Below are 26,457 nucleotides of genomic sequence, written 5' to 3'. Positions count from 1 at the left end.
AAGCCAGCCGCCAAAAATGCCAAAAGACTTTTTGGTGCGATGCTGACTCAGAAGAGGACTGGAGCTCTGAGCAAAGGCGTTGCCTTCAGGTTTTGATCCCCAATATCCTCAGTCATCCGAGGCTCTGTATGTTTTCTATAAGCTGTATGTATTCTGCCACCAGGGCGTTTGTTTAGGTGGTAGGTGACGCCCAACAATGGTCCTCCGAGGGGCAGAGGGGCTGAACGCCCGCAACCCAGCAGCAGCGAGATGGACAATCCCAGCCCGCTCCTGCTTTCTCACCCAAACCCACTGTGCCAGCATCAAGCTTCCGAGGGGCCCCTGCTCTCTCCCCTCCGTGCCCCGGGGGTGCCGGAGGCCTTTCCCTCCTCGCCGGGAGCCGCCGGCGCCGCGCTGCCGCCAGCCCGGAGCTCCCGCCCGGGGACAGAGCTGCGGCTCCGAACCGGAGCGGGGACAGAGCTGCGGCCCCGAACCGGAGCGGGGACAGAGCTGCGGCCCCGAACCGGAGCGGGGACAGAGCTGCGGCCCCGAACCGGAGCGGGGGCAGAGCTGCGGCCCCGGCCCCGAACGGCAGCGGGGGCAGAGCTGCGGCCCCGGCCCCGAACGGCAGCGGGGGCAGAGCTGCGGCCCCGGCCCCGCCGCGCATCCCCCGCGCCGCTGGGGGAGGAGCCGCCCGCCGCTCCAGCCCCTTCCCGCGGCGGGCCCGGGGCTCCCCCCGCCGCCGCGCCGAGCCGAGCCGAGGGGCCGGCGAGAGCCGCGGAAGTGCACTTGCTGCAGCCATTTCTGCTCTTTGTGCGGCCGGCGCCGAGCATCCCCCGCCGAGCATCCCGCGGCGCCGGGCACCGCACCCGCGGAGCGCAGGTGAGCGGGCGGGGGTGGGCGCGGGGCTGCGCGGGGGCTGCGGCTCCATCCCCTCCTTCCTTCCCTCCCTCCCTCCCTTCCTCCCCGGGGCTGTGCCCGCCGCCGAGCCCCATCTCCCCGCAGCCCCGGGCGGGCGGAGCGGGGCAGGTGCGGGCGGGTCGGGATGTGCAGGATGTGCGGGATGTATGGGCCGGGATGTGCGGGATGTACGGCCGGGATGTATGGCATGTATGGCCGGGATGTATGGGATGTATCCCACAATGCCCCGAGCTACCTGCGGCGCTCAGCCTGCCCGCAGCCGCCGCACGGCGCCGGGGAAAAAATAGCGCAAATCCCCCTTGTCCTCCCCCCGCCCGCATCCCCAGCACGGGGGAAGGGGCCGAGCCCCGGGCCCGCGGGCGCTGCAGGCCCGAGCCGGGGTGGCGGCGGTGCTGGAGAACGGGGCGCGGAGAGGATGCTGATGATGGAGGGGCGGCCCCGGCCGGCTGCCGGAGCGCCCGTGGCGTGGCAATACGGTGTTCCGGGGGGATGAGGGGGATGGAGGCAGCGCCGGAGTCGGAGGCAGCGCTGGGAATGAAGGGCCGGAGCGGCGGCCGCAGGTTCGGAGCCTCTCCCGCCCCGAGGCGCCGGTGCCCGTGCGCGGGGCCGGGCAGCGAGCGCTCCTTTGTGCTCAACTTTGCCCCCGATGCCGCTGGAAATGCCGCATCCCACCGGGCCCAGGGGGAGGGAGCGAGTGCATGGATTCCGCAGGAAATTTCCGTGGGTTGGAAGGACCGGGAAGGAACGAGGAGGAGGAGGAGGAGAAGCACACTCCCTGCGTGGCCAGGGCTGCTCTGGAGAAGGGGGCAGGGTGCAGGGTTTGTGCGCTGCAAGGGGACACTGCCAGCAGCAGAGCGTGGCCCCCTTTGCCATCTGCCGCTTCCCACGGGGGGTTCCTGCCTAGGGGCTTTGGATCACAAAGGTCGCAAAGAATTAGGCTGAGTCGCTGAAGCCTCTGCACCCTCCTGCCTGAGATACCGAAAGGAAAATCACCCTCATGTCTTGCATGATGACGGAGTCTGGGGTTAGTCACAGAGGTGGGTGACTAGCCCAGTGTTCTGGTGTCACAGCCATATAATTCTGTGCTAATTCCCTGCAAAGAAAAATTTTTCCTTCCTTTTCTCTGTACAGTTGATTATTATTAATGAAGCCTGAGGAACAGGGGAAAATCTTCCATCTTCTGACCAGGGTCTCTGGAGTAAAGCAGAATATGCTGAATTCATTTTCACTGAATCCAATTTTGTTAACACACATTGCATGAGAAATGGGAAAGATTGGTTTTGGAAGATCAATAATTGGTCAACTATTAACAATGCTGGCCTGTATGATTTGGTTTAACTGTGTGCTTTAACTGTCAGCAGTGGGTTGCTTATAAACTTGCTCTAAATTTCTCAACTCTATTGGAAATGTAGTTTCATATACCTGTCTCTTTCCTTGACCTGCTTTCTTTGGCACCAGAAAAAAACAATACTATTTAGTTATTCTAAAATAAATAAATTCCAGGATAATTTTGTTGCTGAGAGACAGGGATGGTGCAGATGCTTGGAACTCAGCCCTAATGGGATGGCAGGAAACATAGAGTGGAGATAGAGAAAAACAGCTTCAGGAATCGTGCAGTTTGGCTTCCTTTTTTTAAATGGGAAGGGTAATTTCATGGTTGTTAACATCTTTGTCTGTGTAGAGCAGAGGCTCAACTCTGCCAGCCTCACTCACTCTGCAAAGAACCTCCTGGCTGTGGTGGTGGTTGCAATTACAAGTCCTGTGCAGGAGTAAAGTTTTACACTGTGAAGTTATTTTTTACTAAATGCATGTTGGTAGCCAGAATCCTTTATCCTCCTGTTGCTGTCAGGCAGTGGGTACCAGAAACTTGACTTTTATGCAACTGACACTTTGTCCTGCTGGGTGTTTGTTGGGCCAGGACAGTGCCTGCCCAGTGGTTTGGTGCTATTTTTGGAGAAAGAGAGAGAAGCATTTTCACACGGGTAGAACTAAGTTCAGTGACTTTCCCAGGTTACCCAGGGGCTGAGAATCAGAGCTGGAGAAGAATCTCAGATCCTCAGAGGGTGACCAGGTTTGTCCTCCTCTACATTACCACCTCCCCAGCAAAAGACTTTGCTGCTCACCTCACCCCAGGCTCACAGGGCTTGGATTCTGTCTGGGTAATTCCTGTGTTTTCTTGCTTCCTTTCCTGCTCTTGGTACCTACTACAGCACCAGTGTGAGTGTCTGCTGAAGGAGCAGGCAAGCTGAAAATCCTAAGCAGCCCATGCCACTTCCCCAGAGCTCTGGGCTGTGCAGCTTGGGAGCTGAGCACACATGCATGCAACATACTCATTATGGCCCTACTTTTAAAAGTCTTTCTTTCCCCAAGCTGCTTGAGCAGCGAAGTTGCCTTTGTGCTTCTCCCTGCAAAGAGGATGATACTGCACCAGTACTGCTGGGCAAGCATTTTGGTGGGGAAGGCAGGACATGCCCTGCAATTTCAGACATCTGGGATGTCCATCCTCACTCCTCAGAGCCTTCCTGTGCTGCCTGTGAAATCTGGTCCCCAGGCTGCTGCCAGTCCCTGTGTCAGGAACTCTTCCTTTGCATCTCAGGCTGCTGGGCCATGCCTGGCTGGCTCCCCGCAGCATCTGGTCCTCTGTGTGATCATTTGGCTTTAGAAGGTGTGTGAGAAGCCCCAGGTCCTCTGTGTGATCATTTGGCTTTAGAAGGTGTGTGAGATGGCCAGAGGGTTTGCAGCTGAGCTGTGGGAAGGGGAAGGGGAGTTTCTGCAGCAAACGAGCAGAGAGCGTGGGCAACTTCACCCATTAACACCGATGCTTATGAGCAGAAGGGATGAGCAGCCCAGTGCAGCATCCCTGCCTCGGGTTTCACTGGGGTGGGGCTGGTTTCTGCCAGGCTCACCTTCAGTTTTGCCAAAACATGTAGGACCGGAGGAACTTTGGTTTCTCTGACCAGGGGCGGGATGTGGAGGTGGCTGCTGGCAGCCTGTGAGCGCAGAGGGCCAGGATATGCTGCGGGTGTGCAGGGGAGAGCCTCACCCCACTGAGCCTGTGCTAGGACAGAGAACAGCCCCGTTCCTGGGCACTCTGCTGTGCTGCTCCTGCTTGTGTGGAGCCCAGCCCCATGGCCACATGTGCCCAAGCACTGCCACAGACCAGCATGGGCTGAGTCTCCCCTTCCCAGCACAGCCACCCCACCCCAAACCCCGCTGGTGGATGGCTGTTAAGGCTTTTTGATGGGTATCCCCAGGGATCCCTGAATTCCCTGAGCTGGAGCCGCTTGGCTGCTGCCAGATCACCTCACAGCTGCCCCCCTTGTCTGTGGACAGAGGGGATGGAGCTGGATTTACAGGATTTACAGGACCCTGCACCTCTGTGTTAGAACTGTTCTGGCAGGAAGGTGAGGGAGGGCAGCACAGGTCTGGGGAGTAGGGCTTCACCTGCCATCCTCTCTGGGTGATCTGGGGTGATGATCCAGGCCTGCTGGCCCTGGACCAGTGGTCCCTCTGTCACACAGCCTGTCTGTGAGGCTGCTCTCTGTGGCAATGTGCTACAGACATAAGGCCCAGGGGAAGTCCTGGCTGACCACGCTGTTCCCTGCAGCTGCTGCTGGGCTCCCAGTTGATCTTGAGAAAGCTTGGAGAAGAAACTGGAAGTCCCCATAAAAACTCGTGTGTTAAAGTCTCCAAGTCTGTACTTTTTCCAACTGCAACTGGATCCTTGCATTGCTCAACCATGGCAAAGCATGGGGTGGGCTGGTGGCTGATTGCACCTCTCACTTGCAATCACTTGATGCATTCTTTTCTGTTCATGCATTTCTGCACCCTTCCTCTCTGCCTGTTTGAGTGCAAGAATTTTAGGGCAGGGACTGGCTTAGCCTCCCAGGTGTGTGCATGCCTGGCACAGCAGGACCCTGATGCTGGATTTGGTACTCTTTCTCCTGGGGTGGCCCAAACAGCAGCAATAATTTTGTCCCTTGAGTCGCTGAGCTCTTTGGGTGTCACAGGATTGTCGTGGGAGTGCCTTTAATTACAGCAAATGGACAACACCTTGCACAAAAGGCCTTAGAATTGGACTTAGAGAAAAATGGGGAATAAGCCCAAATAAACAGCCACAGCCCTCAAAGCTATGAAATGGAAAGTTCTGCCTTCTGAAGTCTGAAGTAAGTAATGAAGCATGAGTGAGTAGCCAGGAGTGTTGTTCTGGGATCCCAGTGGCGAGTCCAGAGGTGCTTTAGGATGGTGGTAGAGCGTGGTGGGCACTTCTGTGTCCATCTGTGGGGCTGGGCAGGCTGAGCCTCCCTGTGCTGAGCAGCCCAGGGAGCCTGCAGGCAGGCAGAGAGGAAGCTGCACAAGTGTAATGTCTGGGTTTGACAGTTGCTACAATTTGTAACAGGAAACCATTTTACCAGACAGGGGTAAAGAAGGAAACAGAAATTCGAGTGTGGAGGGGAAAAGCTGCTTGAGATTTTGGGGTTTTTTTCCAGGCACTCAATGATGTTTCAGCTGCCGGTACAGCCAAACCCATTTCTCAGCTGCCTGGTGCCTTGGGGAGGCATTTGTGGAGCAGAAATGAGTTTTGCCAGGCTCATAGGTATTCCTGCAGCCCACAATGATGAGGCACAGCTACAGACTCCTTCCCTCTTATATGACCCAAGGTGAAGCCCACCCCAGGAGTGCACCCTGTGCCTACCCCTTGGCTGTGGCCCTTGCTGGGTGCGTGTGTGTCTGTCCACGGATGTCCCAAAGCCATCATCTTTCCTGCTCCCAGTGCTGGAAATAAAAAGCAAACTTAGTTTCTTGGAAGCAGTGGGAGATGCTGTTGTCACCAAAGGAGCTGCTGTGGTTTTACTCGAGGGATGTTCTGCTGCTGTTGTATTTGGTGCCTGTGCAGACACTGCCAGAGCCTTGTGTCCTGCCTGCTTGTGTCTGGCAAAAAAAAGTTGCAGAAGCTTAGAGAAAAGCCAAAGAGATGATTAAAGGATTTGAAAACATGGTCTGTAATGAGGCAGGCAAAGAGCTTAGCTGGCTTGCAGGGTGTTCTGTTGAAATGTGTGAGTATCTCGTTGGGAACTTTGATTTAGGGAGCTCTACTGGCCTGCAGATCAGAGCAACAAAACTCAAAGGCTCACATTTCAAACTAGACAGGCTCTGAGTGAGGCAAGAAGCACTGGAGGGGATGTGATTTGCTAATTGAATGAGGTGTCAATATTTAAAGAATTGTCTCTCTGCAAATGTCTAAGTGCAGCAGGGTGTTTTTCTGGGAGACACAGGCTCTAGGTCGGCCACAGCTATTGCACAGGATTAGGCATTAACTGGGGAAGCCCTGTGGCTGTGATTACACAAGGGCTCAGCCTGGGTGACAGCACAGTCCCCCCCTGTGCCTGAGAACTCACAGCCAAGGTGAGTGCCAGGGGAGACAGGGACACACAGGTTTGCTCCGTGCTTCCCACTGGGCGCCTGCCTGGGGTAAGCGCCAGGGAACTTTCAGAAATGTTTCCCTTTGATTTTATTTTGTGTATTTATTTTCATTTTTGCAGCTGGTGCTGTTGGCAGCTTCAGGGCAGGCTGGGATTGGGCAGGGGATGACATGTCAGTGGTAAAAGTAGGGAAATTTAACAGCAACTTCTTTTTTGCTGCTTGCAGTGTCACAGCTTTGCCTGCACAGCACTCGAGCCTTTCCAGTTCACCTCTGGGAATTAATGCAATTGGCTGTTTACAGTTTCCAGGGCTGTTCATGTGTGTGAGAAGGAGAGCATGTGAGTGTCAGCATCCGTCATACTTCTCTAATCAAGCTGCTTCAGGAGATATTCTTGATAGCACCGCTTTGCATTTCGGAGCACATGCTCTCACCCGGGGCTGCTAAAGCTGCACTGCAGCACCCAGCTGTTCAGTCTGAGAGAGTTTTGCATAGAGTTAAGAGAGAGGTGCATGGGTGGATAGTTTCTCTTTTTCTGCATTCCTGCTCTGCTGTTGTTTGCAGGAGAGAGATGACACAGAGATGTAGGTTTAATGCGTGAGAAAAGGGAAAACAGATAAATTGGGATTTTGTCCCCTGCAGTGCCAGCCAGTAGTGGCTCTGGTTTTATCTTTTCCCACTCAGTCTCCTGCCTGCTGGCTGGTTGTCTTGTCTATCACCCTCTCTTTTGGTTTGGATTTAGCAGGGGAACTGAACATCTGCAACCATGACAACCCACGTCACGCTCGAGGATGCCTTGTCCAACGTGGACTTGCTGGAGGAGCTGCCCCTGCCAGACCAGCAGCCATGCATCGAACCTCCTCCCTCCTCCATCATGTACCAGGTACTTCAGCTCCCCGAGGCACAGGGTAGGGAGGCTTGTTCCAGTGGCTCATGCAAAGCACAGTGCTGTGAGAACCAGCTGAAAACATCCAGGGTTCAGCATGTTGAAGGAAGCGTTCAGAACAGATCTAGCCACAAATCTGTTCCCAAGGACTTTAAGAGGAAGGCATCAGAGGTTGGTGAAAGGGGCTTTTAAGGCTGAGCAAAAATGAGGACCAGAGTGCATGAATGGGTAGGAAGCAGGAGATAAGATTTGTGATAACAGCAGAAAGTTCTCAGCGATGTTTATTTGTGCACATATTTCTGTGCTTCCTTTCCACGCTCGTGCGTGCGTCGAACCGAGCAGGGCAGGCTCAAAGTCCTGCCTGACTTTGGCTGGCCTGTGCCTCTAGCACAGCTGGAGCTGCTGGCATGCAGGGGAGGGCAGCTGCTAGAACCACTTCTCTGCCCTGAGCAACTCAGATTTAGCTGCAGCTGCACTGACCGAGCAAAGCTTGGCGAGGGCCCAGGGCACGGCTGAGCTCCTGCTTTTGCTTCCACAGTGGGATGCCTCAGCTGCTTGGCCACCACACCCTGCCCTATAGCACACACCCAGGGTTAAATATAACAGGGGGTTCCTTTCTCCATGCTGCTGGCTCACCCCTGGCAGTGTATAATACACCAGCACTGTGATCTTGTGCCTTGTATGCAGAGCTCTGGGATTGCAGGATCTCTTTCAGCAGGTCAGACCCCAGGCTCATTCCAGAGCCTTGGTATCTCTATGGGTTATCAGACCCAAAGGTCATTCTGGGCTGTTCAAATTTCAGCTGTCCCTGAAAAATCTTGATGTAATTATTTGCTTATCTCTTCTTTCAATAAATTTTTAGCCTTTGCTGGCTTGTGTCTCAGGAGGGGCTCAGGGTCCAGCCTTATGGCACAGCCTCCTTTCAGGGCCACGAGTGTGTGCACACAGCTGGGCCTAAAATCCTCCTCTAAGCAGTATCTGGAGATGTTGGCCAAGCCTATTTCCTCATCATACTCTGTTTCTGTGTAGCCCTCTCCCCTGCTAGCCAGAAATGCACATGCAGTCTCAGCTTTTGTTGTCACATTGGTCACATGTGATGTCGTGGAGGCACTAAGAGGAGTAGCCTTGTGGCCACAGGTCTGTGCTCCCAGCTTTCCTACTCAGGAAATCAGTCACTGAGGTGAGTGAGGTGGCTGCAGTGCTGCTGTCATCACAAGGAGCAACTCTGGGTGCTTGGGACCTCTGCCTGCCCTGCCCTGCAGCAGATACCATCAGCCAGCCTTGGCAGAGGAAATTTCCAAGCACAGAGCATGTGAAGGGCTCTCCAAAGAGCCAGGGGAGCTGCTTTTCCATCCCCCACCTGCCTCTGCAATTTCTTGCTCCCCTGTTCCAACCCAAAACTGTACCACAGCTCCCAGAACAAGTGTTTGTCCCAATGACTGTTTGTGCTTGCAAGAGCAACAGTAGCACTGATAATAGCACCTGGATGAGGGCTGACTTTCGTATTTATGTTTTCCAGACAGCTCATTCCCTGCCCTTTCTCTGTGTTTATCCCTTGCACTTCCTGCTGACAGGATGTGGTCTTCCCCTAGCAGCCAGGGCAAAACCAGAAATTAATAAGGCTGCATCTGTCTATGAGTTACCAAGCTAAAATCCTTAGAATGATTGCTGTAGCTTTTCTCTCTGGTGTGGCTGCAGTAAAGTTGGGCTTGATTTGACAAGGATTTGTCAGTCTTGACTGCCATATTTCCACACATATTCCCTGCAGGATGACCATGTGTGATTCCAGAGCATCTCAGGGTATGTGTATGTATGATACTACTTCAGACCTAGAAGCGCAGCAAACTCAAATAGTTCACAAGCTCTTGTCATGCCCCAGGAACCCTACTAAATCTTCTTTTTGCCAGCATATCCCATGCTAGGCTGTACCAGGTGAGCAAGCAGCAGCTGTGTTTTAATCCCCATCTCTCCCTTTTGCTCACAGGCTAATTTTGACACAAACTTTGAAGACAGGAACGCCTTTGTGACAGGCATTGCCCGGTACATCGAGCAGGCCACGGTGCACTCCAGCATGGTGAGTCCCCCAGCAGTGTCCCCAGGGTGCTGAGCCCGCAGTGCCTGCCCTGTCCCACCAACACCCCTCTGTCTTTCAGAATGAGATGCTGGAAGAGGGCCACGAGTACGCCGTCATGCTCTACACGTGGAGGAGCTGCTCACGAGCCATCCCTCAGGTAGTCAAGCCCTTCCCAGGCAGGGGGGCTCCCAGAGCACCTCTTTGGTTTTGTCTTGACAGTGGGTTAGTTTGGAGTGGAGACAGAAGAACAGGAAAAGCAAAGCAAACTAAGGCAGATGATGCTGAGACTTGGCCATGAGGAGAATTCTGCTGTTGATTGGGTACTTCACATGTGCTGCTGTGCTGCTCTTCCTCCCCTGGCTACACCAGCAGAAGGCTGATGGCAAGACATCACTACAAATCCCTGCAATCACTACAAATCATGTGGTTTAGTGGCCACCCTGTGACATTTGTGCCTCTCTGAGCAGCCTGTGGGTCCCTGCCCTTTCCCCCCATGCTCCCCTCAGGGCTGCTGTCAGTGCTGTGTGTGATGGAGGAGCAGAGAATGCCACAGCAGAGGGTTCAGTTATAGATTGACCAGGTTTGATCTTGCAGTGACCCCTGTGCTTTGCCATGGGGCACAGGGGGGTTCTGTGCTCAGCCCCCCAGTCCCCCTGCCTGGTCAGGTGCAGCTCCCTGCTGCATCAGAGGCTGTGGCTTCACAGGTGAGGAGCAGAGCCTGCACCTGAGTGTGCGGCACTGCTCCCTGCCCCGACTGCATCCTCATGGCCACTGATGCATGGTGGGATCCTCAGGGCTGGGCAAGGCCAGGAGCTGGACTTTGATCCATGTGAGTCCCTTCCAGCTCAGAGGATTCTGTGATACTGTGGTAGTGCCTAACTGCAGAGTGGAACCAGGGCAGGGACATTAGATCAGATTGCCCACTGCAGAGAGGACAAGGCTCCTTTGGCATTGTTCCCCCTGTCAGGCTGGCTGATGTGTCCCCCCATGCCCTGAGAATCAGCTGCTGGGTTACTGAATGTGCACCAGAGCTGTCAGCCCCATCACAGCCTCTGGGAGCAACAGCTGCACACAAAACCAGAGGACAGCAGGATGCCCTGGGCAGCTGGTGTTTTCCCTCCAAGTTTGATAATGACTCCAAGTAACTGTTTTGGAAGTGAGATGGATGACAACTGAGTAAGTCCTTAAATTTAGCTTCCCAGGAGTCTAGCAACAGTAACTCAGTTCATTGCTGTCAGCCACAGACAAGCCCAGTGATTTTTAATGGATCCTCAGCAGAACCAGAATAATCCCAGTGAGGCTCTGGCAGAGCTGTAACCTGGTGCCTTGTGTGTCTTGCAACACACATCTCAGATAACAACATTCCCACATTATACAGCAAGTCCAGACTCCATATTGCTTTTGTTCTGTGCCAAATGCATTGGGAGACTTTTATCCCCCAGAGTCAGGATTGTGCCTGTTTAGAATGCATGGAGAGAATTTCAGATCTGAAATCCCTTTTGCTTTTGAGAACCAGCTCCTTCTCCGTTGTCCTTGGGTGGGGACAGGACTCCTGTGAAACAAGAAGATGGTGCCACAGTGACCCACAGCTGGCTTAGAAGCTGATGCTGACACAGATGATTTTCTTTGCAATGCAGGTGAAATGTAATGAACAGCCAAACCGAGTGGAGATTTATGAGAAAACAGTGGAAGTTCTGGAGCCAGAAGTCACCAAGCTTATGAAGTTCATGTATTTTCAGGTAAGAGGTCAAGGAGAGAGGAAAAAATAATCTATTTATTTTGGTGTTAACATCCTAAGCAGAGCTGTGCTATCCTTGCTTGCCCCCAGTAGGTCTCTTCCTTGCAGGAACCTGAGACCTGTGTGAAGGAAAATCTGTGTGTCCCTCACATAGCCCCAAAATCTTCTATACTGGCTAGGATAGACCTCAGCCCTTCCAAGTTCATGGAGACCCAGAGCTCCCACTGTTTGGAGCTAAAGGGTGTCACAGGCTCCTGTTTTTTGGGGATGTTGGCTGATGTGGAGAGCTGATTCTCCTTTGCCATGTGGCAGTCACAGAGCTGCTGTGGGCTCCCCATCACCACCGGCGTTACAACAGGCTGCAGCTGAGTTCCACATCCATTTTTAGGTTTTATATCCTGTGAGGTCTTTATGTCCCACCTAAAAAATGCAGCCTGATTTTGCAGAACACCCCACACTTGGGGCAGATGCGGTTGGAGTGTCCGAGCCCCTTTCTCCCCTCAAGCACGGAGTGTGTTTGTCAGCAGTGATTTGTAACAATGCTTCATTGCATGGGAGCAGCGGGGAGGAACCTTGGAGCCTCCATCCCCAGCCAAAAAATGCTTTTTTTAAAGGAGCTGGTTGGTGGTGGGTGGAGGGGGTTCCCGTGGTGGTGCATGACCCTGTGCCCCTGCCCCGCAGCGCAAGGCCATCGAGCGGTTCTGCAGCGAGGTGAAGCGCCTGTGCCACGCTGAGAGGAGGAAGGACTTTGTGTCTGAGGCCTATCTCCTCACTCTGGGCAAGTTCATCAACATGTTTGCTGTCCTGGATGAGCTGAAGAACATGAAGTGCAGCGTCAAAAACGATCATTCTGCCTACAAAAGGTGAGAGGGGATGGAGTGGTGGGAATGGGGACAGGACTGTGCCTGGTCTGCAAGGGAGCACCTGGTGTGACCAGCAATGATGGCAGGAGGACATCAGGGCTGGAGATGGGGCTTCTGTGCTGTCCCAGGCTCTCTCTGAGAATTTAGGGAAATCTCTGAGCCTGTTGTGTTTCAATTCCCTCTTGGTGAATAGAGCTGTGATGCAGGGGGGTCTGGGGCTGCAACACTGGGAAGGTGGGCAGTGACACTGGCTGAGTGACCCTCGGTGATGTTGGATTTGTCCCTTGCAGAGCTGCCCAGTTCCTGCGGAAGATGGCAGACCCCCAGTCCATCCAGGAGTCCCAGAACCTCTCCATGTTCCTGGCAAACCACAACCGCATCACTCAGGCAGGTCCCTTTGCTCTGAGCCACGGAGCCTTTCTGAGCAGAGAGAAGCACTGATCTTGCTGGGGCTGACAGCACTTCAGACCAGGCTGTGGCAGCAGCTGCTGGGTCCTTGTCACTGACTCTGGTGGTTTTTTGGTCAGGCTGTGTAATTCTAGCCATGTCCCCTCATGTGACATCCTGGGTGGCTTTGAAGGTCTCTGTATCAAGACAAAGATGAAGATCTAAAAGCTGTAAGAAGAGCTCTGGGAGGTGAAGGTTCTGCCAGAACTCCATTCCCTGATGCTGCATGGGGACTGCAGCTCAGCCCCCATGGCCCTGCACACTTGACAGGCTCCATTGGTTCTGCTAACTAGTTAAAATATTGCACAGAGTCAGGAGTCAGTTTATTCAGACACCCTCCTTTACATCTCATTGTCTGATGTTTGGGTGTTGTGATCAGTCTGAAAAGAGTTGTCTTGCAGAGGAAGATTGTTCTTTCCGGGTGGTACCATGAGCTCAGTCTTCTGCTGGTAAATTTAAGAAAAACACACAATTGAGGTTTAAAGGAACCTCTTATTATTCTACTCTTAATCCTTAAAATGCTTCCTGCCTGCTTTCTGCTGTTCCTCTGCCCATGTGGATAATGTGGCTTCTGTTGTGTTTCAGTGTCTGCACCAACAACTAGAGGTTATCCCTGGCTATGAGGAGTTGCTGGCTGATATTGTCAACATCTGTGTGGATTACTATGAAAACAAGATGTATCTCACCCCCAGTGAGAAGCACATGCTCTTGAAGGTGAGGTTGGGCCATGCTTGTAGGGCTGGGTGCTTGCATAGTTTCACTCTTCTAGCAAAATGAAATTCACTCCTAGGACAACATCTCTCTTCAGTGTCTTGATTTTTTTTGCTCCTTTGGGCTGACATTCATCCCTTCTCTACAGAAACAGTGTCCTCTGCTCACACAAGTTGCTCTGAGTGCTCTGCAGGCAGCAGCAGAGCTGCTTTGCTTCCTCCTCTTCCTGTTCCTTTTCTGACCCCTGGTGCTTTGTGTCCTCTGCTGTGGTACCTCAGTCCTCCCTCTCGCCTCTTTTTGTAGCTGAGCAGGCTGGACATGGCCCTGAGTTGGGCATGTCCCACCCCAGTGCTCTGAAGTGTCAGCTCTGCTGGCCAGTGCCATGAGCTGCCCCAACTTGGACCTTCTCCCATCAATCATCTGCTGTCCTTTATGGCCTTCTCCCTTCTTTCCATCTTCCTTCTTCTCTTCCCCATCTCCATCTCTTTGTTTTCCCCACAATCCTTCCCAATGCTGCCAGCAGCTCTGCCTGGTGGGTGCCCTGCATCCTCCAAGGCTGGAAAGGGTTTTTCTGTTGTGCATGGAAGTGCAGGATCATGGGTGTGACCTGTGTAACTGCAGAGGATGTTGTAAAATCACCACCAACTTTGTAACCCAGAGTTTTCTTCTTGATGCCTGTTCCCAACAATAATTCCTGCAAAAGGCAGATGCTCCCAGGTTTGTTTTTCTGGCTGTAAAGAGTCCTCATAGATAAACATGCCAAAGTCTCTCTTTGTTTGGTGTATTTGTCCTTTCTATCAGTCAGTTGTTGGCAATGATTGCAGTCACTATTGCCATAAAAACTTCATTACAATAGTGTGAGTCAGCTCAGGTTCTCTGAGGCGTAATGTGGGGAGTTTGACTCTCTGTAATGATTTGTACTGAGTTAATGGGGAGGGAGGAAAATCAGTCCAGGAGAATATTTTAAATTCACTTGTGCTGCTGACTTCATGCTGATGAAACCTTGCCTTTCCATCTCCTCCAGGTGATGGGGTTTGGCCTGTATCTCATGGATGGGAATGTCAGCAACATTTACAAGTTGGATGCCAAGAAGAGAATCAACCTTAGCAAAATAGACAAATTCTTCAAGGTCAGTGGCCTGTCTGTGTGAGGCTGGTGTTTATTGCAGACCAGTGGATTAGCAGCCTGTGCTGCTAGCAAAATACAACCACAGGAATCATTTACAGGTCAAAAAAACCCAAGAGTTGAGAAATTATCTGGGCTAAAGGCTGAGGAATGGAATTTCTGTGCCCAGGCCTGGGCACAGAGCTGCAGCAGGGGTGAGGTGAGCAGTGCTGACCCTCAGTGCCTGCAGGGCTGGGGATGTAGGGCAGTGCTGGGACTGGCTCTGCTCCCATGGCTCTGGAGCTGGGCAGTCAGTGGGAGCTGCAGCTCTGGCTGCTTCCTGCCAGGGCACAGAGGATGGAGAGGCTGTTCCATGGATGAGGGAAGAATGTGCCCAACTGCCATAGCTTCTCTCTCTTTGCACGTTCCTGAGGCAGGTTTGCAGCCTCTGTGGTTCCAGGCCATCAGCAAACCTGGCTGGTTTGCTGAGGTCTGTGTGGGTGATGGTTCTGCTTCTCTTTCCCTCTGCTGAGCTGAGGGACAGAGGACACAGCTGGCGAGCCAGTGTGTGATCTGGCAGTTTTATTTCATGTATAAACTCTGCTCCCTGTAGCACAGAAAAAGCTTTTGGGGGAATTTGTGTCAGCTGGGACTTGGAGGTGCTCAGAAAGATCCTCAAAGGGTCACTCTGTGGTTTGATGAGCTGTTTTTGTCTAGTGTGAGTTGTGGATTTTGGGGAAAGGCCCATGAAACCTGTGGCAGGGTGGGAAGCAGCCTCACATCCTCTCTCTGCTGAGGCACATCTGGCCATGGTCTGATCCACAGCTGGAGGCCAGGCTGCAGTGCCCGGGGACCACTCAGCACAGGAAAGGTTTGGGATCACCCTGTTGGTGGAGAGGAAGGCTGAGAGCCCACACAGCACCTCAGGGAAGGTGGTGCCTCCTTTCCACTGCTTCTGGGCACAGGCTGGGACTGGGAGGCATTTTGGGTTTGGAGCAGGTAGCTGTAGGAGTCATGGTGGGATCTAGCAAAAGGCAAATGAGTTGGTGGCAAAGAGCAGGAGGACAGCAGAATTTTCCAGGTGGAGCAATTAGTTTTCTTTGAGACCTGCTGAGCTTGAGCAGTCCTTCCTTTGTCCTTCATTAATCTTTCCCCTGAGATGGAAAGATGAGTTTCTGTTACCAACACTTGCTCCAGATCAGGGATAATGAGAAGGTGATGATTTGTGGGAGGGCACAGTGGGCTCCTTCCCCTCACTCTTCCAGCACAGTGAATTCTCCTTGGTACTTCACCCAGAAGTGGAGTGAGGAGCCTGGATGAGGAGATTGGTTGTGGTGTTGGATCGAGGATGTCTCCCTGCTTACTGCCCCGAGGTTGAGTTTATGGGTGATGTGCTGGGTGTGTGCAGGGGAGGGAATAGGTGAGCTCAGGTTTGATGGAAGGTTGGTGTGCCAGCTGCTTCATCCTCCCCTGATGAGGGGGGACCTGTTTACCCCAGTCTGCACCATTTCCTGGTGATAGCCCTGAGAGCAGGGGGACACAGACACCATAACCTTATGGACAGGGCGATGATGTGTTTAAAACCCTCCCATCTCTGGGGAGACTGCTCTGCAAAGGTGATTTATCATGTCATTCTTTAGAGTCTTTGGGTTTTCCCTGATTCAGCTTTGCTAATTCAACTTAATCTCTAAATCAAGCCTTCAGTGTAGTCTGTAGAGTTTGGTCATCTTGGTGCATTCAGACAGATTTGCTGTTTATTGCTGTGGGCCATCAGAGAATGCGGTAAAATACCTTCCATTGCATGGAGTAACTTTCTCCTTTCCAGCTTGATTTCCATTTGCACTTCTCCAGCAAATCCTGTGGTCTCACCTAATCAGTTAAGGACCACATCAGATCTCAATAAGGAAAGACCAACTACTCCTTCACTACATCTGCTTATTGCCTTCTGATTAAATTTCTAGTGGATTGCCCAGGAATTTGAGTAGTGAAAATGAACTACCCCTTCATTTCAACCTTTTATGGAAGTGCCAGTGCCTGATGACAGCATTACACATCCTGTGCACAGCTCAGCCTGAGAAGAGAAGTGTGTGATAACAGGACAGGGAATTGGCCCCCATCTTCCCTGAATTTTGCGGCAAGGCTTTTGTACCTGGGTGAAGTTGAAGCTTCATATTTTATTGATAAGATATCAGTAGCCCTTGGCTGGATTTTGTTTGCAGGTGGAGGTTCAGTGAAGGAGGGACCTGTCTGAGCTTGAGGTATCTTTAGAGCATTTGGAATTCATTTCCCATCTAAAACCTTCTGAGATACAAAGGGCAAGCACAGCTATGTTACACTGCCTCTGCCTTTCTCTTTATGGAGAAGTTTTAAGACACATCTAAACAACCACAGTGCTGAGTCCCTGGGGAAAGCTGACCCCTTCCTGGCTGTCCAAAATAGCAACATGCTGGCTTTTCATCCCTCTGTTCTCTTGGAGGATTAGGCTGGGAGACAATAAGGCCTGCTCAGGACCCCACTTCTCTCTTTTTGTTGTAAAAAGAGCATTTCTCTCTCTGGCTCCACCACTGAACTGTTCTGGCCATAACCAGCCTGGCAGCAGTGAGCCCAGCTGTCCAGAGCACTCACAGGGGGTGATTTCCTCTCACAGAAACCCTTGTGATCATTCTCAGTCGTTTCCTAGGTGTGAAATGACCCTGGGTCCAGGTCTGCACTTTGCCTCAAACACTTTCTGACTTTCTGACACTTTCCAAAGCTTCAGAGGTGCAGCATGCCTTTTTGGAGTCCCTTGTGTTGTGCTGGGGCCAGGCTCTCAATCTCTCTCTCTCTCCCTCTCTCTCTGCCATGTTTCAACCGTCTTTTGTTTTCTTTTCCAGCAGCTGCAGGTGGTTCCTTTATTCGGCGATATGCAGATAGAACTGGCCAGATACATTAAGACCAGTGCTCACTATGAGGAGAACAAATCCAAGTGAGTGCCTGCCGTAATGTCTCTTGGCTTCTGTGTGTGTCCTGAGGGCCTGAGGGAGCTGCAGCCCCTGGGTGTGTGAGGCCTGTGCCCGTGTGTGTGTCCCGTGAGGTGTGAGTCCAGCTCTGTGTGCCCGTGTGTTCCTCCCTGTCCCTGCATGGGGAGATGTCCTCACCCGCCCTGGGCGTGCAGCCAGCTGCCAGGCTCCGTGGAAGAGGGCAGGAACAGGGCTGGGAGGGGGCTGGCAGCGAGGCAGGAGGAAGGAAGGGAGGCTGGTGCATGGATTGGGGCAGCGCCGAGTGCTTGGAGCTGTGTGAGTGTGAGCAGCGTGTCCCTGCTCTGGGGAGATTTTAATCCGCAGTTTGCACCCCCAGGACAAAATCCTCCAGAGCATGGACACAGCAGTGGATCCCTGCAGTACCAGGGTGTCTCCTCTAGCTCAGGCAGGGTTCATGAAGAAGGACAGCAGCAATGAGGATTGACCAGAGTCTCAGATGCTCTGGAAATTAATGAACTGGAAAAGACTGAATGTGGCACTAACGACTGGATGTGGCACTCAGTGCTCTGGTTGAGTTGACAGGGTGGTGATCAAAGGTTGGACTTGATGATCTTAGGGGTCTTTTCCAACCTCAATGATTCTATGATTCTGGATATTGTGAGGGAAGAGCAGGAGTGGAGAGCTCAGGAGCAGCCTGGGCTCATGGGCTGCTGCCATCAGGTGAATCCACAGAGGATGTTTCAGTCACAGCAGGCACGGGAGAGGTGCTGCTTGTGCTTGTAGCTTTGCATCACACTCAGTGGTTGCCAGAAGAATCCTCCTTAGGTTTGGATATCCTTGGAATAAGGTTTGCAAGCACACCTGAGCAAAGCCTGTTTGGGCTGTGGTGGTGGGTGGCAGCCAGGATTCCACCTGGGGGACTGTGTTGTGTGGAAATCAGGATTCTCTGGTGTCTGTGAGGAGCAGCCAGGCCAGGCTGTCCCTTCAGCAGGACAGGAACTAACCTGCAGTGTCATTGCTTCTGTTTGCTCATCCCCTGCCACCCCCAAGGGTCTGCCTTCTCTGCCTGCCAGGAGCAGCCCTCCTCCCCTGCCCTCCCAAAAACTGGTTGAAAAGTGCCCGTTAAATTGTTCAGGAGAGGTTTGAAAACAACGTGGAAAAACTCCCAAGCAAAAAGTTCTCAATTAAAATTGGGGGGGGGGGGAAGAGAAAAAAATATGATTCTGTGTGATGTGAATTTAAAGAATATTGAAAACTCTTTTTAAAAAATAATAAATTTTCAGAAGATTTGCACTTTTTTATCCCAAACCATTCAGAAAGCACATTTCAACGAAACGTGACAGCAGCATTCCTCATTTTCTCATCTCAAAACCAGGGTAGCTCATGGGCTGTTTTACCTGTGCACAATTTTAATGTCTGTCTTTGCAATCTGTCTGACCAGGTCTGTGTGCCGTACCCTACTAACCAATGTTTCTTCCTCACTCACTTGCCTTCCCAGCAAATTGCATGGGACTCCCAACCCTAAGTCTGCCAAGGTGCCTCCATGTAATCCCCATTTCTTACTAATACTGTTTTTGTCACTTTCTCTCCCTCCTTGTCTCCGTGCAAGTGGAATTAATTGGTGTTTTTCCCGCATGGCGCTTTGTTTCTGCACTGTGGAGTAGGTTGTGTGTGGCAGGGAGGGCTGGGGCAGCCCTGGCCAGCCCTGCTAACCTGCCAATTGTCCGGTGGGGAGCACCTGCAAACGGGTAAGAGCCAAACAGGGGCACTGGGGGAGGATGGATTTCACAAGGGGTGATGTGGCCCAGCATTTCCAGGACCATCTACCACCACAAATCCTGGCAACAAGTGCAGTTAAGTGTAGGGATATGTGCATGTCCATGTCAGGGGCATGTTTCTCACCTTCCTTTTGTATGGCCAGTGTAAATTGGAGAATAGGACTATCATAGGGTGGACAATCATTTAGGTGGGGAAAAAAAAATTAATCTGAATTTCTACCTTGTGATGACAGAGTAAGATATGAGAACCTCACTGATAGACAATTGCTTGCAACAAAACATTTTGGTGGAGCCATTCTGGTTCTACATCTGGGGCTAATATGTTACAGGGAGAAAGGGGTTATTAAATTAAATAGACCTGGTTTGTCCCATTCCACAACTGTGCCTTTGGAAGGAGAGTGCTGCCTTTTTTTAGGATGACATTACACTGTTACATGGTACCTATGGCTCAATGTAAATGAAAATCTAGTTCAGGTAATATTCTGCTCGTGGTTTATACTGAGGGTTGTTCACTGAGCTGGTAGCATAAGCCAGAACAAAAAACAATGGGAGGACTAGTTCTTTGCAGGGTTTTTCTTTGCAGGAGAAGACAGCACAACCAAGACCTGGAGGGAGGACCTCTAAGGGGATGATTATCCTTAGGTTTAGCAGAAAGGATGCAAATGATGCAGGTCTTTGAAGTTCATCCTTCCCTGAGAGCTTGTCCCATGATGGCCTGGGAAATTGCCATCTCTGCCCTTGGGGTAGGTGAGCCCACACTGAGAGCAGCCTTCAGGGTGGATGGAGCAGACACATTCAGGCTGAAAGGTGAGGCAAGAGTCCCCATCATGCTGTGTGAGACCACCTCTGGAAGACCCCACACACCAGGGAGATGACACAGGCTGACATTTCCCAGGAGGGTGGCGTGCCTGGAGCCCGTGGAAGCGAAGGGAGCAGCTGTCCCTGGGCTGTCTGAGTGGAAGCTGTGTCCTGTCCTTGACACCATTGCTCTTTTGCCCAGGTGGACGTGCACTCAGAGCAGCATCAGCCCCCAGTACAACATCTGTGAGCAGATGGTGCAGATCCGGGACGACCACATCCGCTTCATCTCGGAGCTCGCGCGCTACAGCAACAGCGAGGTGGGTACAGCTGCACCCCCTGCAGCCATGCTCCTCAGGTGGGCTGCAGGAAATGGAGAAAGAGAAACTTCCACAGGTGCTCAAGGGCTCAGTCTGCAGGAAATGGAGAAAGAGAAACTTCCACAGATGCTCAAGGGCTCAGTCTGCAGTCCTAGAAAGAGCTTGAGTTAATGTAAGGATGAAGGTACACAAACATTAAGTAGAAAAATTATGAATTTATGTTCCTAAATTGTGAGTAAGAATATGCCTTGAGTAGGTAAGAAATTATATTAGGTAAAATAGTGAGAAGTTTAAGCTGTAATAATGTGACTTATAGGGTAGGCTAAGGATCTAGAAGCTATAATAGAGATGTGTATGAGTATGTGACCTGTCAGTTTATTGGCTGTAAGACAGACACAGTGTGGCAGAATTAAGCAAAAGTGATAGGTTATTAAGTAGAAACAAGTTTTGTGTTAACTGTCTATTGGACCAAAATGTTCTATATTTGTGAGGAAGAAACCCGTGACTACCTTGAGCTGTAGCTGACTTGTTCTCTCCAAATCTCACACCTTGTGAAAGGCTCCTGTAGGTACAAAATCATGTGCACCAGGAGATCTACAGCAACAGCTTCTACTCCTTGACCACAGCTTCGTTAAAATAAGCAGAAAAAGAACTGGCAACTAAATGTTTATAATCAAGCAAATGTCAGAACACCCATGACTTGCAAATAGTGCTTTTCCATTACACAGGCCTATCAGTCAGGGCTTAGAGGAGAATTCACGAAGGCACCTCTGTTCTTTTCATTGCTGAATGCCAGTGCCCTGTCTGATGCCATTGGGACTGTTTTTTGTGGGTGTGATCCTCATTCATCAGTGCCAGTTTAACAAATCGTAGCATTGCATTCTCAGGCACTTCTTTCTTGGCATTTGTAAGAGCTTGTTTGAACTTTAATCGGTCAAGGATTCTCAAGGATTTCAGCAGTATTAGACATCAAAAAGGAATAGGAAAGTGGAATAAAAACAGTCAGTTATTTGCTCTGAGGTGACAGGTCAGACTAATTCTTTTTTGTAGGGAATAATTTGACTGCCTGTGTAAAAAGAGCCTTGCCAAGGTTCCTTTTCCTGAAGAACAGTATATGCTTTACTCAATTCTAGCTTGGTCATAAGGTCAGAAATTCATTTCAGGTGGTATTTGGTAGAAAAACCTGTTGACTGAGAGAAGCCCCTGCAGCAAGTTGCTGGTTGTAGCCCTGACATGATGTGATGTCTTCCAGGTTGTCACTGGCTCAGGCCTGGACAGCCAGAAGTCAGATGAGGAGTACAGGGAGCTCTTTGACCTGGCTTTACGGGGGCTGCAGCTGCTGTCCAAGTGGAGTGCCCACGTCATGGAAGTGGTGAGTGCATCCCTGCAGCTCTGAAAGCAGTTTGGGGTGAGTCTGGGTCTTGAGCAACTAAAACTGTAATTCAAATGATGATGGGAATTCTTAATTTGCAAAGTTTTGACCACATCTCAACACAAGTCCGTGGATGTCAAAAGCCTGGTAAGACTGGCAGTCTCCCAGATAAAGAAAACCAATTCACTAAGTGATAATAAAGCCAAGGATGTCAAACTGTAGTGATGTCTAGGAAACGTTTTTTTTGTCATATGGTCTAATTCAGTCTTTCTAACCTATCTTCTTCCTCATTGCAATGTTGACATGGTCTCTTTTCATCTTCTAGTACTCTTGGAAGCTGGTTCATCCCACAGATAAATTCTGTAACAAGGATTGCCCAGGAACAGCTGAAGAGTATGAGAGAGCCACCCGGTACAACTACACCAGCGAGGAGAAGTTTGCCTTTGTGGAAGTAGGTGCCACTTGCACAGGAGTCAGAGCCAGTCCATGCTGGTTTCCTGTCCTTGTTTTCAGGCCAGGGAAAGAGAATGGAAAGGTGTTCTCACCATACTCTGCCAGATCCTCATCCTTGTGACCCATGTTAAGGGATTAAGGGTTCCCACATCCTTTAATCTGGGCTTTAAATTGCCCTGGCAATTGGGTCTGTCGTGGAGCCAGCTCTGTCCATGTGGGGGGCTTCTCACAGAAGTCACCCCTGTATCCTTCTGCTTCCAAAATGTTTCCACACAAGCCCAGAACAGGGGGCTTGCAGAGCAGTGTGATCTGGAGCAGGAGCAGCGGCTGCACTCAAGAGCTCTGCAAACACAGATGCTCAGCCAGTCCCCAGGACACATCAGCTCTCAGCCTGGCTGTCTGGGAACAGTGGGAGCAGTCCTCTGAGCCAGGCTCTGGGATGTCCTCACCTTTCTTCTGCCTTACACAGTCCAGGGTGGTTTGGATGTTGTCTCATGGCTTCCTCCCCTGTGCTGTTGGGCAGGGAGGGCTGTGCCCTGGTCAGATGCAGCTCTGTGCAAGCTGCACCCACATGTGGAGCATGTGCAGTTTCCTGGGTTTGTGTGGTGTTAAAGATACCAAGAGATGGAGTAGAAACAAGGGACAGGGGCCATTTGCAAGGAACTGATGGTATAAATGCTTTCCTCAGCCTTTTGTGACCTGTAAAGCAGCTAACACCCAAAACTTAGCTGCCTGATCACCAGTTACATGATCAGAATTAATTCAGTCCCAAATTCTCTCAGTGCTGGATTTTATAGCCCTCTTCACACAGTGGAAAAACAGCAAATACATCTGGGTTTAACTTTTTCTCCAGGTGATTGCCATGATCAAAGGCCTGCAAGTGCTGATGGGGCGGATGGAGAGCGTCTTCAACCAAGCCATCCGCAACACCATCTACGCAGCCCTGCAGGACTTTGCCCAGGTCACCCTGAGGGAGCCTCTCCGACAGGCTGTCAGGAAGAAGAAGAATGTTCTGATCAGGTCAGTCTGTCCCTGAATGCAGTGCAAAACCCATATATTTGTTAGTGTTACACTTCATAATGTACGAGCACGTGGCCCTGGGTATGCTCCAGTACACAAACAGCCAGCAGTCCTTGGCCAGCATCTCCTCCAGAGTAACTTCTGGGCATAACCCCACCAATACCAGCTGTGTATGGTCCCACCTCAGGTACCTTTCCTCTCATGTGTGCACAGCCATAGCTATTTTCATCTTGAAATGAAATCAAGCTTAAGCACTGCTTTCCCTCTCCCCCACTCCAGTGTCCTGCAGGCGATTCGGAAGACAATCTGTGACTGGGAGGGAGGTCGAGAGCCTCCAAATGATCCTTGCCTGAGAGGGGAGAAGGATCCCAAGGGTGGATTTGATATTAAAGTCCCACGACGAGCTGTAGGACCATCAAGCACACAGGTGTGTGAATGTCTGTCTCCTGTGTGGGGAATTAATGGTCTCAGAGCCGTGTAGGAGTCTCCCACCCTGTGGATTAGCAGCTGTTTCTGTGCTCTGTTCCACAAAGTCTGCATTCTGCTGTGTGTTAAATGTTGCTTTGGTGCCTAATCTGTTGCATAATTCTCAAAGCCTCTTCTTTTAGTGTCTTAATTATCTCTACCTCCCAAGGATAGTGGTTTATGTGTGCAGAGGGTGGTCAGCACCTGGGAGAAGTGTTACTTTTTTGTTCCCAGAGTAGCAGGGCTGTGTGTGATGGTGTCTGGAGAGTGGTAACTGTGTGACACCTTTCTTCCAAAGCTTTACATGGTGCGGACCATGCTGGAGTCCCTCATAGCAGACAAGAGTGGCTCAAAGAAGACTCTGAGAAGCAGCTTGGATGGGCCAATAGTCTTGGCCATTGAGGAGTTTCACAAGCAGTCCTTCTTCTTCACCCACCTTCTCAACATCAGTGGTGAGATTTTGGCAGGGGGAGGTTTGAACACAGCCCTTGCATGTTCATAAAGGCAAAAGCAGATCAGCTTTGCTCCCCATTGACCTGTGCAGAAGATTTTCCTTGATTTTTCCCAAATGTCCTCATGCCTGGTTTGGGCATGCTTCTGTGTAGTAGTCATTATGTGAGCAGGGCCATTAGCAAGAGCAAAGAGCTGCAGGTGGTAGTTTATTTTCTAGGACTAGACTTTCCTTTGGTCCCAGAAAAACTGAGCCACTGGACACAGAAGAAGTCTTCCAGAATAATTCTAAGCCATTTGAATGTTTTCTCTGGCCCTCTAGAGCATAAGGGATGATCCCTTCCTCCTTCTTGCATTACCAAGTGCTCAGGCAGTGTGGACATTGTCTGGGTTTAAAACCAGAGCCATCCTAGAAAAATGTTCCATACCCAAAATCGTGGCTGCAGCAGCTGCCTCCTGTGTCCTCACTGCCATCCCCAGGGGAGTAGTGTTGGGCTAGCATGGATCCTCTCTGCATTGCAGAAGCTCTGCAGCAGTGCTGTGACCTGTCCCAGCTCTGGTTCCGGGAGTTCTTCTTGGAGCTGACCATGGGCCGCCGCATCCAGTTCCCCATCGAGATGTCCATGCCCTGGATCCTCACGGACCATATCTTGGAAACCAAAGAGCCCTCCATGATGGAGTAAGAGCAGATGGGCTCCGTTGGGACCGTGCATGTGCTGGGGTTTGGGATTTTGCTCAGGAAGAAGGGTAGGCTGGTGATGAGCAGTCCTTTTGATGTGGGAGGTAAATAGATGTTCTTTTATCTGCTGTCACGTGAATGGTGCTGTGTGAACACCTCGTTAGCAGACACAGGGGTGATTTCCTGGCACTGGCACTTCTTTGTGTGTCATAAACAGCAGTTGGCAACTGTTGGGATGTGGGCAGGACACGGTGGCACTGTCACCTGCACACAGCACTGAGACAGATGTGTCACCAAAGGGGGTGGGCCCAGGCTAAGCCACCTCAACTGTTTTTTTATATGTGGGATAAATGATGAGAGGAATTGTTGTTCTGCAATTGTAATCATCCCCATAATGTTTTCCTTGTTAGGAAAACTTGGTTTTCTGTTGTATGGGCATTCTCAGAGCACTCTCTGGAGTGAGGGCAGGGTGAAAACTTCTTCAAGGGCAAAGAAGCAAGTGTTGATTGAACAACTCTTAGTTATCTCACTTCCAGTTTGGTTGTAGCTGCTTCCTGCAGAATCCAGGGATAAAGAAGGGCCATTTGAGGGGCTGCAGGGGGTGGCAGTGATAGGCATGAAGTCAGAGCAAAATCACTTTTTTTGCATCAGGCAGGGCACGACATGCACTGCCTGCAGTTTATGCTGATAAGCTCCAAAGTTAATTTTAGATGTGGTCTGTGTTCTTGCCCTCAGGTATGTGCTGTACCCCCTGGACCTCTACAATGACAGTGCATACTATGCTTTGACCAAGTTCAAAAAGCAGTTCTTGTATGATGAAATTGAAGCTGAAGTAAGTTCTCGTCATCTTTCTTGTATGGAAAAAGCTCACTGGGGTCACACTGCCCTGTTTGACCCAGCAGTTCACTGTAGGCACCTTTCTCCTGAAAGAAATATCCCATCAGACTGAGACATTTTCAAAAAGATCAGCATTTCCAGAGACCCTACAGACTCTCCTGATTAAGGGCTTCAGCTCAGCTGTACGTGTTGGGAGCCATGGAAGCCAAAAGCTTGGGAACATGGCAGAGTCTGTTGAGCAGAGGAAAGTGAAGAATTCCCTGAGAGGGAAGGATGATTGAGGGTGGGGGACCAGGACCTGTAAGAACATGCAGAAACTATAAAGAGAGAAATGTAACTGCAATTTTCTGCTTACCTTCAGCATTGTGAGAACTGCAGTGTGTTTTTTAGATAGTGTGACCTTTAAAACATGTTTGTGTTAAATGAGAGATCTGTGTTGGGTTGTATTGATCTTGCATGCGTAGGAAGGAGCTGTTCTGTGCTGGTGACGCCCTCACCAAGTCTTGTTTTTTCTCCCCCAGGTGAATTTGTGCTTTGATCAATTTGTGTACAAGCTGGCAGATCAGATCTTTGCCTATTACAAAGCAATGGCTGGCAGGTAGGAGACCCTGATGGTGACTGATGATACTGCTGGATTCAAATTGCTGTTAACCAAAAGGTTTCCCTCAGGGAGCAGCCACTGCAAGAAGACAAAACATAGATCATCCCTGTCCCCCAGAGCTGGCTGTCCATGCCAGACTGCTGTAGATGGGGAAAATTAATTAAGGAGACACAGTTAAAAGTGAAAAAATAATAATTGGCATCTCTAGTAGCTGTTGGGAGTACAGTTTGTGAGAGCAGCAGAAAAGCAAACTGAGCTTATGACAGGCATGTCCTTGCTTGACTTCTGCTTGTGTACCAGGCAGAGGACTGGAAAGCTCCCATCTCTACAAAACAGGAATATGCATTTGTCTTCATCCTAGTAAAGCAGCAGGACTTGTTCTCCCTTTGGGGAGATAGACCCTTTGTGGCATATCCTCCTTTCCAATTTAAAGGGCATGGATGAAATCTAGTGAGAGTCTTCTTCTCGTGGCCCCAGAGGTGAACTGAGTCTTCCACATGACTGCAAGTTCTGTCTCTAGGTCACATTTGGCCTCAGAGAAGGAGGACAATCACCATCACCAACCAAATGTTCCCACAG

General features: G+C 51.0%; 1 protein-coding gene across 8 annotated transcripts in view; it reads left to right on the top strand.

Annotated features, from left to right (window-relative positions):
* Positions 1 to 650: 650 nt before the first annotated feature.
* Positions 651 to 26,457, top strand: part of CYFIP2 (cytoplasmic FMR1 interacting protein 2) — a 46,377-nt gene continuing 20,570 nt past the window's right edge. The window contains exons 1-19 of one of the 8 annotated variants that reach the window (XM_058848913.1): positions 651 to 861; positions 7,065 to 7,205; positions 9,193 to 9,282; positions 9,362 to 9,439; positions 10,920 to 11,021; positions 11,702 to 11,883; positions 12,174 to 12,270; positions 12,916 to 13,044; positions 14,066 to 14,170; positions 17,022 to 17,110; positions 19,884 to 20,001; positions 21,254 to 21,373; positions 21,699 to 21,824; positions 22,680 to 22,846; positions 23,126 to 23,273; positions 23,610 to 23,763; positions 24,284 to 24,440; positions 25,176 to 25,272; positions 25,799 to 25,875. In XM_058848913.1, coding sequence (XP_058704896.1) covers positions 7,089 to 7,205; positions 9,193 to 9,282; positions 9,362 to 9,439; positions 10,920 to 11,021; positions 11,702 to 11,883; positions 12,174 to 12,270; positions 12,916 to 13,044; positions 14,066 to 14,170; positions 17,022 to 17,110; positions 19,884 to 20,001; positions 21,254 to 21,373; positions 21,699 to 21,824; positions 22,680 to 22,846; positions 23,126 to 23,273; positions 23,610 to 23,763; positions 24,284 to 24,440; positions 25,176 to 25,272; positions 25,799 to 25,875 — 2,153 coding nt within the window. In that variant the 5' untranslated portion in view covers positions 651 to 861; positions 7,065 to 7,088. The other 7 variants (XM_058848908.1, XM_058848905.1, XM_058848910.1 and 4 more) reach the window with 7 other exon arrangements.

This window comes from Poecile atricapillus, chromosome 13 (assembly GCF_030490865.1).
Source record: "Poecile atricapillus isolate bPoeAtr1 chromosome 13, bPoeAtr1.hap1, whole genome shotgun sequence".
NCBI classification, from domain to species: domain Eukaryota; kingdom Metazoa; phylum Chordata; class Aves; order Passeriformes; family Paridae; genus Poecile; species Poecile atricapillus.
The sequence above is the reverse complement of the archived record's forward strand: the minus strand, read 5'-3'. Positions and strand labels throughout refer to the sequence as shown.